Here is a 16,318-nt window from a genome sequence, read left to right on the forward strand (position 1 = left end):
TTTTAATTTTTTTCCACCTTCCAAACTTTAATCTGTTGTCTAACATCATATATTTTCTCCTCTTTTTTGTCAATAATATATTGTGACAAACTCTTTGTGAATAGTATTTGTTGTTGAATTATATGCAAGGTTTTTTTAATGTGTACTACTACTTCACCTAGAAAACTTTTTCCGGAATTGGTAGCTGAACATGGAACTGGTAACAAATAATTGGCTACAAGTGGACCACAGATGTATAATATAGTGGTTGTATTCTAATGGTTTTGTAAAGATTTGTTAATTGTGTGCATAAGGATTGGGAATTTATACTTCATTTTGTTTTTTATCTTTGTTTTTAATATTGAATGTTTTTAGACAGAAACTTCTCAGCTACTTTCAGGTAGTAGAGACTTGAAATCTAAATAGCTTTGTATTTGATAACCAATATATCAGATGCGCAAGATAAAACTAACTTCCTCAATAGAACGTCATGAGTATTTTAATCTGATAAAGTTAAATGTATTGTTCTTTTAGGTTTCAATCCATCAGAAGCCAAAATTCGTACTCCTGATGGAAAGGTATGGTGTGAAGAGGAATTTCTGAACCTCAGTAGAGAGTTATGTCGAGATTTAGAATTCCAATTGGCAGGTAAATAGCCAGAGTAATTTTGTGAGTATTTACATGAAAAGCAGTGCTTAACCCATGAGCCTGTAATTAATACTTTGAAGCCCTGTTTCTCAGAATTCCTATATATATAAAGAAAAAAATTCTTTAACTTAATTCATACCTTGTTTCAATGAGTTCTGATTTGAAAATTAATAATAGTTGCTATAATATCCTCCTGTAGTTTTGATGGGAGTTTCCTTGATGCACTAATGGTTCTTCAACACATTTTTCAGAAGAGGATTTGCCTGCAATAAAGATACCTACTGAAAGAAAAGAGAAAAAAGGACACAAACCAGTGCGGAAAACCCAGAAGATTGCCCAACTCTCAAGTCCTGAATTTAAATCAGGTGCATTTTATTGTAATTTTTTGTTTAAATATTGTGAGCTACCAAGAGTCATTGACAGTCAGGTGGCATACAAGTTTTATCATTCATTCATTCATTCATTCATTCATGACTGACTGACAATCATCAGCGTTGGTGTCAGGACCCGCCCCAAACCACGTCTTAGGAAGACATAACTCTTGGAGCCAAATCTTAGTCCAAAAGGAATCTTTACTATGACATGCTTGGTTGTAGGAGGCGAGACAGGACTTAATATTTCCACGAAGTAAACCCTTATAAAGAGTTCCCGGTTTAACCCCCCTTAATCCCCATTTGGTCAGTCCCCCATCCTTCCTCTCGTATCATCCATCTCATGGGAAAAAGGAAGTTAGGACCCTTTTGTTTATTGCTGTCTTCCGTGACAAAAGCCAGATGCTAGCCCCCCCTTTTGTTTCCCCAGTTCAAAAATGCCTATTGCCGGTTCAATACACATCTATCCTCTTCTCTTCGGGAGATGGCAGAATCCATGGGATAATGTTTGAAACATTCCATTTATGAATATGATATAAATGGATTCTAACAGTCCGCTCTCCTTAGAAAAAAGATGTGTCCATCTGTAGGGGGAGAAAAGAAAAGAGAAGAAAAAAAACATGTGTAAATGTTAACTCGGTTTGTTTGGATATTCTGTATGAAATCTCTTAAGCAGCTTTGGTGCTTTAACGTGGTGTTTGCTGACCCATTCATTTTCTGAGGATGGGAGGTGTTTCCAAGCCACTAGATATTGAGTTGTTCCATGATGTTTCCTGGAATCCAGAATTTCCTTCACCTCGAAATGTTGTTCTCCTTCCACCATGATGGGAGGTGGTGGTGGTGGAATTTTTGTTCGTAGGGGAGGTTGTTGTTCTCTCTTTATTAGACTGCAGTGAAAGATTGGGTGTATTTGTCTAAGATTTTTAGGTAGTTCTAATTCAACTGTTACTGGGTTTATGATTCTTTTAATTGGAAAAGGTCCAATGTATTTTGGTCCTAGTTTTTTACAGGGTTGGAGAGACTTAAGGTATTTTGTAGACAGATATACCATCTCTCCCACCTTGAACGGTGTGGGATCGGCTCTTTTCTTGTCTGCCTGTGTCTTGTGTGCTAATCTAGCCTCTGTTAATGCTTTTCTGACAATAGGCCAGGTGTATTGTAACTGAGCAATCCATTCCTTTAGTTCTGGAATTACCGGTTCTTTTGGAGTTAGATCAGGTATGGGGTTGAAGCTCTGGCCTGTGGCTACTTGAAAAGGAGTGTAACCTGTGCTGGAGTGAATTGCGTTGTTATATGCCACTTCTGCGAAAGGCAGCAGGTCTGTCCAATTGTTCTGCTGAAAATGTACATAACATCTTAAATATTGCTCAAGTACAGAGTTAGCCATTTCCGCTTGCCCGTTACCCTGAGGATGATGACTAGATGTCAGTCCTTGGGTAGTTCCTAACAGAGATAAAAATTCCTTCCAGAATGCTGAGGTAAATTGCACCCCCCCTGTCAGATATGATGCGTTGTGGTGCCCCATGCAATCTGTAAATATGTTGTACAAAAAGTTTTGCTAATGCTTTTGCAGTTGGAATTTTTGGGCAAGGTATGAAATGGACTTGCTTAGAGAACAGATCAGTAACAGTCCAGATAACGGTGTTTCCGTTGCTTTCTGGTAGTTCCACAATAAAATCCATGGCTATTTCTTTCCATGGGGCTGAGGGATTCGCCACTGGTTGTAACAGTCCTGGCGATTTCCCTTGTAACCTCTTGGCCATTGCGCAAATTTGACAACTACCCACATAGCTTTCTATGTACTTTTTCATAGATGGCCACCAAAATTGCCTTTTAGTTAAGTGTAAGGTTTTTACAAAGCCAAAGTGTCCTGCTGATTTTGTATCATGGCACAGTTGCATGAAATTGATTCTGTGTGTGGCCGGTATATATAGCTTCTCCCCCACCCATGGCAGTCCATCTTTAATTGTGCACACATGTTTATTTTTCTGGAACCATTCATCACTTTCCAAAGATTTCCTGAATTCTATTCCAGTTTGGCTATCTACCTTCGGCTTCATTTTTTCTTGTGCCCTGGTGGTGACTGGTGCTGCCAGTTGTTGTTCCGGTACAAGTGGTTTAAAGTCAGTAACTCTTGTGCTGTTATATTGGGGCATGCGGGATAATGCATCTGCCAGGAAGTTCTTTCCCCCCGGTAAGTGTTTGAGAGTGAAATTGAATCGGTGAAAGTGTTGGGACCAGCGGGCTTGCTTAGGAGTGAGCTTCCTGGGCGTTTTTAGTGCTTCTAAATTTTTGTGGTCAGTCCAGACCTGGAAAGGTATTTTATTTCCTTCCAAAAATTGACGCCAAGTTAATAATGACCACCTTAATGAGAATGCTTCCTTCTCCCATATTGGCCATCGTTGTTCAGTTTCTGTAAGTTTCCTGGATGTATATGCACAAGGTTGCAACGGCCCCTCATCATTTTCCTGTAGTAATACGGCTCCGACTGCTACGTCGCTCGCATCTGCCTGTATTACAAAAGGTTTGTTGGGATCTGGGTGTTTAAGTACAGGTTCCGCAGAAAAGAGTCTCTTTAGCCTCTCAAATGCTGCTTGACATTCCATTGACCATTTTAGAGGCTGGCTGGGTTTCACGGGTGACCCCCCCTTCGTTTTCAACAAATTTGTGAGGGGCATGGCTATTTGTCCAAATGCGGGGATGAATTGGCGGTAGAAATTTGCAAACCCCAGGAAACTTTGTAATTGCTTTCGTGTGCGGGGGGGTGCCCACTCTAGTACTGCCCTGACCTTCTCTGGGTCCATTTCGATGCCCTCTGGGTATATGCGATATCCCAGGTAGTCGATTTTTTCCTGATGGAATTCACACTTCGATAATTTAGCATATAAATGGGCAGCTCGCAATTTCTTCAGGACTGCTCTGACTAGTTTGATATGTTCCTCTTTGGTTTCTGTGAAGATAAGGATGTCATCGAGGTAAACCAGGACCCCCTTATATAGGTGCTCTCTCAGTACATCATTAATTAATTGCATAAAGACTGCGGGGGCCCCTTGCAGTCCGAATGGCAATACTTTAAATTGATACCCCATTGGGCAGTTGAATGCAGTTTTCCATTCGTCTCCTTCCTTAATCCTAATACGGTAGTATGCTTCCCTCAGGTCTAGTTTGGTAAAAATCTTTCCTTTCGATAGGTGGGATAGCATATCCTTCATTAGGGGAAGGGGGTACAGATTACATTCACTAATTGTATTAGGTTTCGGTAATCTACGCACAAGCGAAAAGACCCATCCTTCTTCTCCCTGAACAGAACCGGGGCGGCTACTTTGGGTTTGGCGGGCTCAATAAATCCTCTTTCTAAGTTTTTCTTTATGAATCTTTCCATTTCTGCCATTTCCCTTGGGCTCATGGCATACATCCTGGGTTTTGGGAGTTTTGCCCCAGGTTTGAATTCTATGGTGCAGTCTGTGGGGCGGTGGGGGGGAGCTCATCTGCTCTTTCCTCACTGAAAACCTCAGCCAGGTCCCTGTATTCCTCCGGTATCTGTGTTAGCCCCTTCTCTTTCCCCACTGCTGCTGTTTCCTCCCTCTGGGTTGGGGGGGGGTGTTTGGGGGTTTTACGTTTTCCTGTTCCCCTTTTGGGAAGTTGAGTTCTGCAGTCCTCCAGTTTATCCTGGGGTTCCATTTCTTCAGCCATTCCAGTCCTAAAATCATTGGGCATTCCATGCCTGGGGCCACTATAAACGTTATGTCTTCCTCATGGGACCCCAGGGACATGTGGAGTGGTAGAGTGGCTAGGTTAGCTGGTCCCCCCCCCGCTATAGACCCGTCTAATTGACTGAAGGAGATTGGTTGTTTTAGCCTCCTCACTGGGATGCTCAGTTCCTCCACCAGCATTCGGCTGATGAGGCAGCGGATGCAACCAGAGTCTATCAGAGCTTTTATTTCATTGGCTTTTGGTGCAGAGGAAGCTAATATAGTCACTGTCTTAAGTATGGGTGGAAGAGGTCCACTTACCAAAGGTTCTCCCTCTGAGCTGTCTTCCGAGGTGTCCACCGCCCCTGCAGTGTAGGCCGGAGTCCAATCCCAGGTTTTGGCAGGAATTGTGGACTCTACAGCCTCTGTCCCCTTCATGGAAGATTCTTTTGGGTTGCCTTGAGACTTCCCCAGCTTTTTGGAAGATGGTGCCTCTGTTTTGTGTGGAGGGGCTTTTGAACGACATTCTGCAGCACGGTGGCCCTCTCTCCCTCAATTGAAACATCCCTTTGATTTTTTAGCCGTGGCCTGTGGGTTTTCCCCCTCACGTGTTTGCTCGAGTGGCGGGCGGCCCCATGGTTTTCCTCTGCGTTGTCTCTTCAATAGGTCTATTTCCACTTCCTCTGCCAGGACATACCAGTCATCGAGATGGTAGGGGTCTCCCCGAGGCAGGCAAGCGTCATACAGGTCGTAGTTTAGACCGTCTTTGAAATGGCTGAGGAGGATGTCTTCTGGCCAGTTCAGCTTGCTGGCGATGGCTCGGAATTCTTGGGTATATTCGGCCACTGTTCTCCTGCCCTGCCTCACCGTCTTGATTCTCTCCCGGGCCTTCTGGTCAGCCAAAGGGTCCTCGAATCGTCGCCTCAAGGATGACATGAATCGGTTGAAGTCATTGAGTTCTGGGGCGTTGGAGTCATGCAGGTTCACCACCCAGTCTGCAGCCGTCCCGTCCAGGGCAGATTGCACAATTCGGATGCGTGTTTTGTCACTGGGGATGTCCTGTCCGTACTCTTCCATGTAGCTGAGGACTTGGGTTAGGAAAAATCCCAGTCGTTATGGCTCCCCCTTGAATTTTGCTTCCAGGGGTGGGAATCTTTGGCTGGATCGTTGTCTGCGCCGCAGAGTGTATCGCTCCTCATCTCGATCCCTGTCTGTGGGTCTGGGGGGGGTACCGCTGAGTCAGCGGCTCCTGTTCCATTGGACGGCCCTGGGGTTTCAGGTGTTGGATCCCTTCCGTTACCCCTCCAGTTGCGATCCCAGGTGTTGTGTCGGTTGCGGTTTCCAGCTCTCTCCTCCCTTAGTGAGCTCAGGGTTGTTTTCATCAAGTCAATAGCTTTTTCCAGAATCCACTCTTCCTCACTGGCGTGCAGGGAGTTCTCCATCTCTTGTTTCCATTCCGGTTGGTGGTCGCTCTGTCTCAGGGTCACTTCTCTCGAAGCCTTTTCCCACTCACTTTTCCTTCCAACGCCCATCGACCACCGGGGTTTTCGTTCGTGCTGCTCCGCCGTTTCCTCCCAGGAGGAATATGACACTTCAGCTTCCCAATGTTTCTGGGAATTCGGTTGGGAGGAAGGCTCCTTCTCCGTGGGGCTTCCCTCCCTTCTTGCTTCATTGTCAGACATCCTATTTATTTGCAAAGTCCCCCGGTAAGGTTCCTCTTCCCAGGTTGACTTTCAGTGGAAGTCCTGTCTAATGTCAGGACCCACCCCAAACCATGTCTTAGGAAGACAAAACTCTTGGAGCCAAATCTTAGTCCAAAAGGAATCTTTACTATGACATGCTTGGTTGTAGGAGGCGAGACAGGACTTAATATTTCCACGAAGTAAACCCTTATAAAGAGTTCCCGGTTTAACCCCCGTTAATCCCCATTTGGTCAGTCCCCCATCCTTCCTCTCGTATCATCCATCTCGTGGGAAAAAGGAAGTTAGGACCCTTTTGTTTATTGCTGTCTTCTGTGACAAAAGCCAGATGCTAGCCCCCCCTTTTGTTTCCCCAGTTCAAAAGGCTTCTCCTTTCCTTTGAAATGCCTATTGCCGGTTCAATACACATCTATCCTCTTCTCTTCGGGAGATGGCAGAATCCATGGGATAATGTTTGAAACATTCCATTTATGAATATGATATAAATGGATTCTGACAGTTGGCTTGTTATACTTTTCAAATAATGTACATGAGAGCTGCTTCCACGTGTCTGAGGACTACAGTCATATTCTCTCACTATCCTCATGCTTGCTTACTGTTTCCTCAAATATGACATATTAATAGCATGTGTCATGTTAACCAAGCATTGCAGATACATGACCCTATGCTAAGGTGAAGATCTTAAGTTTCACTGCAAGAGTTCTGTAGATTTTCTCAGTATTACTCTCTGTAGAACACATTGAAGGATATAAAGAGAGACTAAGCAAAGTAAGCAAAGATTAAAGGCAAGGATAGCTTTAATTTAAGAATGCAAGAAATTATTATTGTTATTATTAAATTTAAAATACAAAGATAAAAAAATAATGCTAACAAAAAAAATGCCGTGACCTGAAGACCTGGTTGTTCCAACAAGCGGGTCTGGACTGACTACGATTTTTAATTAGGCTTTTTACTGGGTTAAATTGTCTCGTAATTATTGTATCTATTGTTTAATTCTTTTTTAAATTTTTTACTCTATGTTTTTTAATTTTTATTGTTGTGAGGCGCCCTGAGTCCTCAGGGAGAAGGGCGGCATATAAATTTAATCAAATAAAATAAAATCAAAAAAAGGGAGAAGGGGGAAAAAAGTTACAGAAGAAAATATTTCTCCCTTCATCAAGACAAGTACAAACAATTTCAGCAGGTTATTACCTTTCAGCCAAAGGTTTGCAAACAATTTCAGCCAAAAATCTGTTCATCTCATATCTCCTCTTTTATCATTTGCTAATAAAGCCTTGTTCTGTGGTCTCCTCATGGGGCCCACTGTAAGGAGCTCTTGTTCTAGAGGGGGGTTTGAGGAGCTGATCCATTCACTGGCTTCTCTTTCTGCCACGGTCATCAGCTCTGCTCTCTGTGGAGACGCATTCCGTCCACCACTGCTTCCCCGGAAGTCGGTAACGTTAGTTCAATAGAAACCCATGAAGAAGGAACTCTGGGAGACTAGTAAAAGAGTGCTACTAGCCAAGTAATTTCAGGTGGTGATGTCATTCTGTGCATTTCCTTTTCTTGCCACTTCTATCCATGTATTTGCCTTGAAAGATAGAGTAGTGGTGTGTTTTTCAATAAGAAATGTTAAATGTTTTTTTTTCTTGGTTTAGATGGTGCCAACACAATAAGTACAATTACTAATTCATTCCTTTTTAAAAAGACACAAAATGGTAAATGTAAATAAAACTTAAGATTTACCATGCTTGAACACCCAGCAATATTTCATGAAATATTTTGCTACCAATAAAAGAATCTTCAAGGAAAAAAATGTAAGAATTTTTATCATTTTTAGACGAAGGCAGTTGTCAAGTATTTTTTCTATTCCTAAAATAAATGATTCCATTGCTGATCACACCCAGTTTTGCAAAATTGTAATTTTGTAAGAGAAGCTGTATTGTAGAGCCTATATACAGTCTGATTATGCTATAAATAATTTCTGTAATATAGCAAACTCTCGTGGATGTTCCAGTTGAAAATCTGAGAACATGAAAATTATAGCTATAACTAATTCTCTCATTACCAGTTTCCAAAGTTCTATATATTCTTTTTCAGATAATGGTTAAAAAAATTACATTGCAGTTGCATATTATTTTATTACCCAACATTAATTCCAACCTTTTAAAAGCAATTTTTCCTTCTGTATTAAAGAATGTAGTTTCTGGATAAAGTGTTCAAATCTCGTAAAATAAGATAGATTAAAAAATAATGCCCATCAAATAATGTCCCACATAGTGGATATTGAGATGAATGTGCTAATTTGAATCTTAGTTACTTGCCAATGTTAAATTCTGATCTTCTCCCTCCGCTTCCCTCTACTATCCTCAGCTCAAGTAAAAGAAACCGACTGCAATGTGCCCGTGGATGTAAAACCCCTCACAAAATGTCCTGAGCTTTCATGGAGCAAAATAAGAGCAAAGAACCTGAAGATAAAAGATGTTGCTCCTCACAATGGGGGACTAGGAAATGATTGTGTAAATAAGGATTTCTTGCCAGTAGAAATCCGTGGGATTCTTGATGATCTGCAACTGGATTCTGTAGTTCAGGATTCAGAGAAGAGGAATGAAGAATGTCAGAATCAGGAATCAGAAGCATCTCCCTTTTCTAGAAGTCACAGTCCAAGCAAAAAAAAATCAGACAAAGTTCCCATCAGTGAAGACACTCAGTTTATCTTAAAGAAACGCCACTATGATGCAGATGAAGTGCGCCAGTATATTGCCAGACAGCGAGAGGCTAGGAAGAGGAGACAAAGTGAAGAAAAGAAAGCACAAAAAGAGGCAACAGAGCAAAAAAATAAAAGACTCAAGGAACTTTACAAGAAACAAAAAGAAGCTGTTGCCAGTAAAACAAAGACAACGTCAACATCTGAAACGGTCACTAAACAGTTACAAGAAACTTATTCTAAATTGTTCTTGGAACAAACATTGCTGGAGAATCCAGCACTCTCTGTGCAAGAAGTTCAGGTATCTTGATAAGAGTTGGAATAGTTTCGGTATGTTTTCCATGTTACTTTTAAAAAAATGCATACAATAAGCAGAAATAGCTGTTATTTATTCATTTGTTGCGTTCATTTGTTGCCCTTTCCTTGATATTAATGCCTGGGTACTTTTTTTGAGATCTGAAGGCGAGTTATATCACATTAGGTAGGGTTTAGGTTTTATCCCCTTAAAACTATTAAACTTGTTGAGGTAATTCAAGCTAAAAGAGACTAGTCAGAGTTATCTATTAAATTCCACGGTTGCCTAAAGACGGAATCAGGAACAGGGTAAGTAAGAATAGAATTAGCAAGATGTATAAGAATTGGCAACAGCTCTTGTAGTCTGCAACTGTAGTATGATATACAATTTTTAGCATAGCGTAAGATGTGAATAGACATTAGCCAGATTAAAGCATTTTTAAAAACGCAGACAGGCACAAAATAGATAAGGGCCCTGTATTCTTTCCTGGTCGTCAACATGTGTTAATCCTAGCTGCTCCTGCTCCTTCCACATTAAGGAAGTGTCTGAAGATTCATTCTAGATATGTTTAGTTGAACACATTTAGAAACCATCGTGTCGCTGGAAGCCTTGATTATACAACTGTAATACTCATGGAGTATAAGCCTTGGCTATTTATTCGAGTCATTATATAGTTGTTATTTTATTTAATTATATTGAAAAGATTCATGTTCAAATCCTCAGTCATGAAAGTCATGGGATAATATACCGGTAGTTCATAGTCCAATACATTATTGATTCAGTTTGCCCTTATTGTATAAAACATGTCAATTTTTCTTCCCAGTCCAAACCTGGATATCAACCATCTGGAGAATCTGATAAAGAGAACAAAGCTCAGGAGCGTCCTGTTAGTGCATCATCCAGTAGCGATATGTCTCTCTCTGAGCCTCCTCATCCTCTTGTAAGGTAAGAAAGTAAGAAGGCATTCAGGGCTAGGAAAGTGGTACACACTAGACATATGATTTTACATATGATTTAGCTGTACAGCTTTTGTAGCAGCTGAGAATTTTGAAATATTTTTCCAAAGCTTTTGAAAATATATTTATTAAAATTCAGTGCTCATAAAATTCTTAAATATGTCATGAAAAGCAAATGCTTCTTCATGGATCATTACAAGACAAGGATAATTTCTTCTGTATATTCAAGGCTATATCTGTACCAAGATTCTGCAGGAATGCAAATGAATAGTACAAGATTATATTGTATGAAGAATTCAGATTCACTTTAAAACATTCAAATTTGGGGCTGGTAATATGTTTGATGTTTATCTATACTGGGTTTTTTCAGATTTTAGTTAACTATTTTTATGTATCTTTTATTAATTTTTACAGTAACAATCTTTAGTATTTAGTAAGCAACACATCTGGGTTTGTATGTTTGACATTAAAAGTAATACAATATCCATTCTTACCCTTTATTCCATTTTTCTAACCATTTATAAAAATTTTCCCATGTTTGAAAGCATTCTGAATCTTGCTTCCCCTTCATTTTCAATGTGAGCCTATCCATTTCTGCACAGTCCAAAATTCTCTTTATTATGCCTTCTACAGATGGTACTTCTCCTTTTTTCCAGTATTGAGCAAATGTAATTCTCGCTGCTGTTAATATATGTAATATTAGGGGTGTCAAACTGCCGGCCCGTGGGCCAGACGCGTCATCCCAAAACCGCTCCCACCCCATTGCTGGCAAAGGAGAAAAAGCTCCAATACATTGCGCAACGTCATGTGACGTCGCAAGTTTGACATGTCTGCTTTAGGGCATGTCCACCAAGATTTTGTCTGCATTTCCAAATATTGCTAGACATATTTTTAAACATTTTTGCTAGTCTTGTAGGTGGTGAATGCCATATATACAACATTTTATATAAATTTTCTTTATAAGTAGCTGCCCTTGTTATTTTGTAGCTTCTTAAAGTTTTGTCTTTTTTCCAACTCTACATTGTGCCCCAAGTTTTTTGCCCAAGTTATCATTGTTTCTTTAGCTTATTCATCACCCATCTTTAAATTTAACAGAAAGCTGTACAGTTTAATAATCAATTTGTCATCTGGTCTAACGCTTTCTGGTCTTTGTTAAAACCATATATTTTTGCATCTTTCTCATATCTCATTTGCATTTGCAGATGTGGCCACCATGCTAGCTCAATTCTTTTAACCATGTTAGTGTGGTTGCAAGACCCAGTCTGGTAGCCCAAACCGTCCATTTTCTTTTGCTTCTTGTAACATTTTCAGTCTGATTCTAGCTTTTTTCCCTTGCCAGATAAATTTCAATATCGATGTATTTAATTCATCGAAATTTTTTTTGACAATTTTTATCGGTAATGTTTGAAATAAAGTAGTTTTGGTAAATGTTCATTTTCACAGTCGCTATTCTTCCCAAGATTGATAGTTGTAGATTTTTCCATTTTTCCAAGTCTAGTTTTATTTGTTTTAATAATTTTACATAATTATCTTCTTTTATTGTTGCACACCCTGCTGTTAAATATATTTCCAGGTATTTAACTTTCTTAAGTACTTGAAGGTCTGTTTTTTTCTGATAGTTTTTTTTGGTTATCTGTGAGGTTTTAAACTATAACTTTAGTCTTTTCTCTATTGATTTTCAGTCCTGCTAATTCTCCAAATTCTTCAATCTTTGCTAATATTAGGACTTGTCTCTAACAGATCGTCCAATATAAAGACCAAGTCATCTGCAAATGCTTGTAGTTTGTACTTTTCATCTTTTATCTCCATTCCTTTGATTTCTGGATCCTGTCCAACATTCCTGTTCAACACTTCCAGATTTAAGATAAATAATAATGGGGATAATGGACACCCTTGTCTTGTGCCTTTTTAAATGTTGAAACACTCTCTGTGAAATTCCCATTCACAATTATTTTGGCCATTTGTCTGTGATAAATTGTTTGGATTATACTCATAAAATTTTCTCCAAAGTCCATATAGTTGTTAAACCATAATTGCCAATTGACATTATCAAAGGCTATCTGTCTAAAAAACTCAAAGCCATTTGTTTTCCTGGGTGCATTTCATAATACTCCAATGTGTCTAAAATCATTCTTAAATTATTTGTCTCTGGTAAAATTCATTTTGGTCTGAATGTATAAATTCAATCAAGAATCTCTTTAGTCTTTCTGCTATTATTGAAGCAAAGATTTTATAATCCAGATTTAGTAGAGATATTGGTCTGTAGTTCTTTATCAGGGTCAAGTCTGAGTCTTCTTTGGGTATTAGCATAATATTGGCATCTATCCACATATTTGGTAATTTGGCTTTTAGTAATACCCCGTTACACACTTTTTGCATTGGTAAAATTAATGTATCTTGTAAATATTTGTAGAATTCTGCTGGTAGCCTGTCTGGGCCTGGTGTCTTATCATTTTTTGGTCTTTTTATACTCTACTGTTGTTAAACCTTATTTAAATGTTAAATTCATGTATGGGCTGTTAGTGGTCTTGATGGTGGATGGAGTATTTAGTTACTTGTACAGGAATGCTGAAGAGAATTGGAGGAAAACAAGAACCCAATAATCCACAAATCTATCTGAGAGTCTTTACACGTGGGGGTGGGCTATTTGTGTGTATCAAAACTCTTTTCCAAAGACACCTTAAACTATAGTGCCAAATTTCAGTTTCCCATCATTTTTAGATAAGTGAGAAATAGTGTCAATAAAAACCAAATCCAGTTTTAAAAAATCAAGGAACTTCCTCCCCAAAAGAACAACTGATCAACAATCCACATAATTTTCATTGCCCTCTTCACTGAAGCCATTCCTCCAAAATACTTAAACCCTTGGCCACCATCAATTCTTAGTACAGGTGACTATTTTATAATTAAATGTCTAAACTTTATTTCTGTAAACTGATGACAATTCAATGGGTTATTTACAGGGATAATACACTGGAGCCTTTAAGGATTCATCCAGAGAAGCTGAATTCAGTAGCACAGGTTCCTTGCTCAAAATCTGTTTTGAATGGAGCTCTTTTCTCTCAGCTTTTATCTTTGGATAACATGGGTATCTTGCAAAAGGATTTTGAATCTGTAACATCAAGCAGGAGGAGCCATAACACAGCTATGGGATCCATGTCTTTGACTCCTCAGCCATTTATGTCATCTACTGTACAACCCTGTACTGTACAACAAGTGAAGAAGAACTAAAGAGCCTCTTGTTGCGGGTGAAGAAGGAGAGTGCAAAAGTTGGGTTGAAACTTAACATTAAGAAAACCAAGATCATGGCATCTGGCCCTCTCAATTCCTGGCAAATAGATGGGGAAGAAATGGAGGTAGTGACAGATTTTATTTTCCTGGGCTCCAAGATCACTGCAGATGGGGACTGTAGCCAAGAAATTAAAAGACGCTTGCTCCTGGGGAGGAAAGCCATGGCAAATCTAGACAGCACACTAAAAAGCAGAGACATCACCCTGTCAACAAAAGTGCGTATAGTCAAGGCTATGGTCTTCCCAGTTGCAATGTATGGCAGTGAAAGTTGGACCATAAGAAAGGCTGAGCGCCAAAGAATTGAGGCCTTTGAACTATGGTGCTGGAGAAGACTCCTGCGAGTCCCTTGGACTGCAAGGCGATCAAACCGGTCAGTCCTAGAGGAGATCAATCCTGACTGCTCTTTAGAAGGCCAGATCCTGAAGCTAAAACTCAAATACTTTGGCCACCTAATGAGAAGGAAGGACTCACTGGAGAAGAGCCTAATGCTGGGAAAGATCGAGGGCAATAGAAGAAGGGGACGACAGAGAATGAGGTGGCTGGATGGAGTCACTGAAGCAGTAGGCGTGAGCTTAAATGGACTCCAGAAGATGGTAGAGGACAGGAAGGCCTGGAGGAATGTTGTCCATAGGGTCGCGATGGGTCGGACACGACTTCGCAGCTAACAACAACAACAACTGTACAACCCACCATTAATCATTATAAACATAAATTAGACCGTACTGAAGCCCTAAAGGCAACTGCAGCCTCTCTTTCAAACAGAATTGAAAGTGAAGCCAAAAAATTAGCTGGGGCTGGCATTAACTATGAAGCAGCATGGGATACTGAACGTGACTTGTTGCAAAGAGATGAAGGTGAGACCTGCTGGGCAAAAGCCAGCAGCCCTCCTGTGAGAGAAGATGATGTCTTTTCAGCTAGGCTTCAGAAAATGTTGGCAACCTGCAATTCACACAAAACTTTTGATGATAACCTTCCTGGAATGGGAAATCTCAATGAGTTTAAAAAGCTCCCAGAGACTATTAGTTCTCACACAGGTGCTCTCGGTCTTCCAGGCAATAATACATCTGAAGGAATATTGGGAAACCTGTCTCAAAAGCAAACATGCCCTGCTGGGCCTGAAAACAAACCTGCGGTTCTGAATGATAGTGGGAGTTCCTTAAGTGAAGGTCTACTCAGCACTGGCTTTCTCTCTGAGGAAGAAGGTGAAAAATCTAATAATCCATCCTTGAAGATTGCCGAGGCATTAAATGAAAAAGAGTTCTGTGTTGCAGATAAAACTGCTTATGAACCCATAAAAGAATTTCAGAAGGAGGCAGAAAATTATTTACCTATTTTCACACAGATTAGGAATGGTCCAAAACCATGGGAAGAACTTCTCAAGGGATGTCCACATAGTGTCATCAACATCTTTATAAAAAATTATCAGTTGTGTGGAAAAGGTGAGCAAATGCATATCTTTTGATATTTCTGATTTTTTGTTAGGTAAACAATTAAATGAATATGTGTTGAAGTCCTGTGTTCTATATGCAATACCTGAGCCTAGTTTTGCTGATATCAGTACCTGCCGATATGTACAACATTTTTAATTTGTTTTGGAAATGTTGGCTGCTATACTTTTTTGGAATGAAGTCAATCATTTGTTAAAATGTTCCACCTCTTTGCATTGCCAGAGAAAGAATCTTTTTTAGTTCTTTGTGTAGGCGTTTAGAATTTTCCGAGTTGTTTTGTATGATTGGTCTTTCGGTCATGATCATTTTACCTATTTGCATACTCTATGTTAATCTTTTTGTTGAAATGGAAATTCTTCTGAAATATTGGTTGTATTTCATTTTTCACTTTCCTCCTTCTGCCAGAATCTGAAGAACATGCAGGGCAGGGATCATCAACACATCGACCTTTACTTCCTGCCATGAGCCCTCCAGATAGTATTGCTTCTTATGAGGATGGGTTCATCTCATCACAAGGATGTGGTACATCGATGGACAAAAAGTCTACCCCTGAGCACAGGTATATATTTTTCAAACGGGTAATGAAGTTATAAAATAAGAGGGGAAAAGTTATTTTCATTGGATAATATGTGGTTATATAGATATATATATAAGTGTATAATAGCTAATGTCTCAATACTCTTAGTCTAGTATTCTTTAATGATACAAATTGCTGTCTGAAAATTCTGAATTCTCAGGTTTAAAATTTTGGTATTTCAACATTTTTGTTAGGATGTTTTAAATTGGGACTGCGACAGGTAGACCTTGACTTACAGCCAGCTTTTTAACGACCATTCCACAATAATGACTGCCTTGGAATGGATGCCTTATGACTCATAAAGCACTTCTGGCCATCAAAAACATTGCACTCCCCCCCCCGGCCCTTGGTCACATGTTCACATTTTGGGCTGTTGGCAATAGGTTGCCAAGGGCCTGGCAATCCTGTGATCAGCATTTGCAATCTTCTCTTGTCGGTTTCCCGAGAAAGCCAGGGGAGAAGCAGGCTGGGGAGACTTCAGGCGGAGGGGACGTAGGATTTGCGGTCAGTTCCCCGAGTGCACCAAGGGATTTCTCCTCTTTTCTGTGCAAGGAGAGGAAATCTTCCTGCACGCTGGAGGAATGGAGCTCAAATCCAGTGGGAATGGTAGGGAACACAGCGAACGCCTGTGGAGATTCTCAGTCAGCCAGGTGATAGTTGGTTGGAAGGTTCTTT

At 40.0% G+C, this 16,318-nt stretch overlaps 1 protein-coding gene across 1 annotated transcript; it reads left to right on the top strand.

Moving 5' to 3' along the window:
- Positions 1-660: 660 nt before the first annotated feature.
- LOC308666635 (centrosome-associated protein 350-like) lies at positions 661-15,566 on the top strand (the record flags this gene model as incomplete). The annotated part of the gene is made up of 5 exons (XM_081325528.1): positions 661-670; positions 879-992; positions 8,743-9,377; positions 10,195-10,316; positions 15,472-15,566. 5 exons carry the CDS (start codon positions 661-663, stop codon positions 15,476-15,478), a joined length of 888 nt encoding a protein of 295 aa, XP_081181654.1. The 3' UTR covers positions 15,479-15,566.
- Between the last annotated feature and the right edge of the window lie 752 nt (positions 15,567-16,318).

This window comes from Vipera berus, assembly GCF_964194415.1.
Source record: "Vipera berus genome assembly, chromosome: 3".
Taxonomy (NCBI): Eukaryota; Metazoa; Chordata; class Lepidosauria; order Squamata; family Viperidae; genus Vipera; species Vipera berus.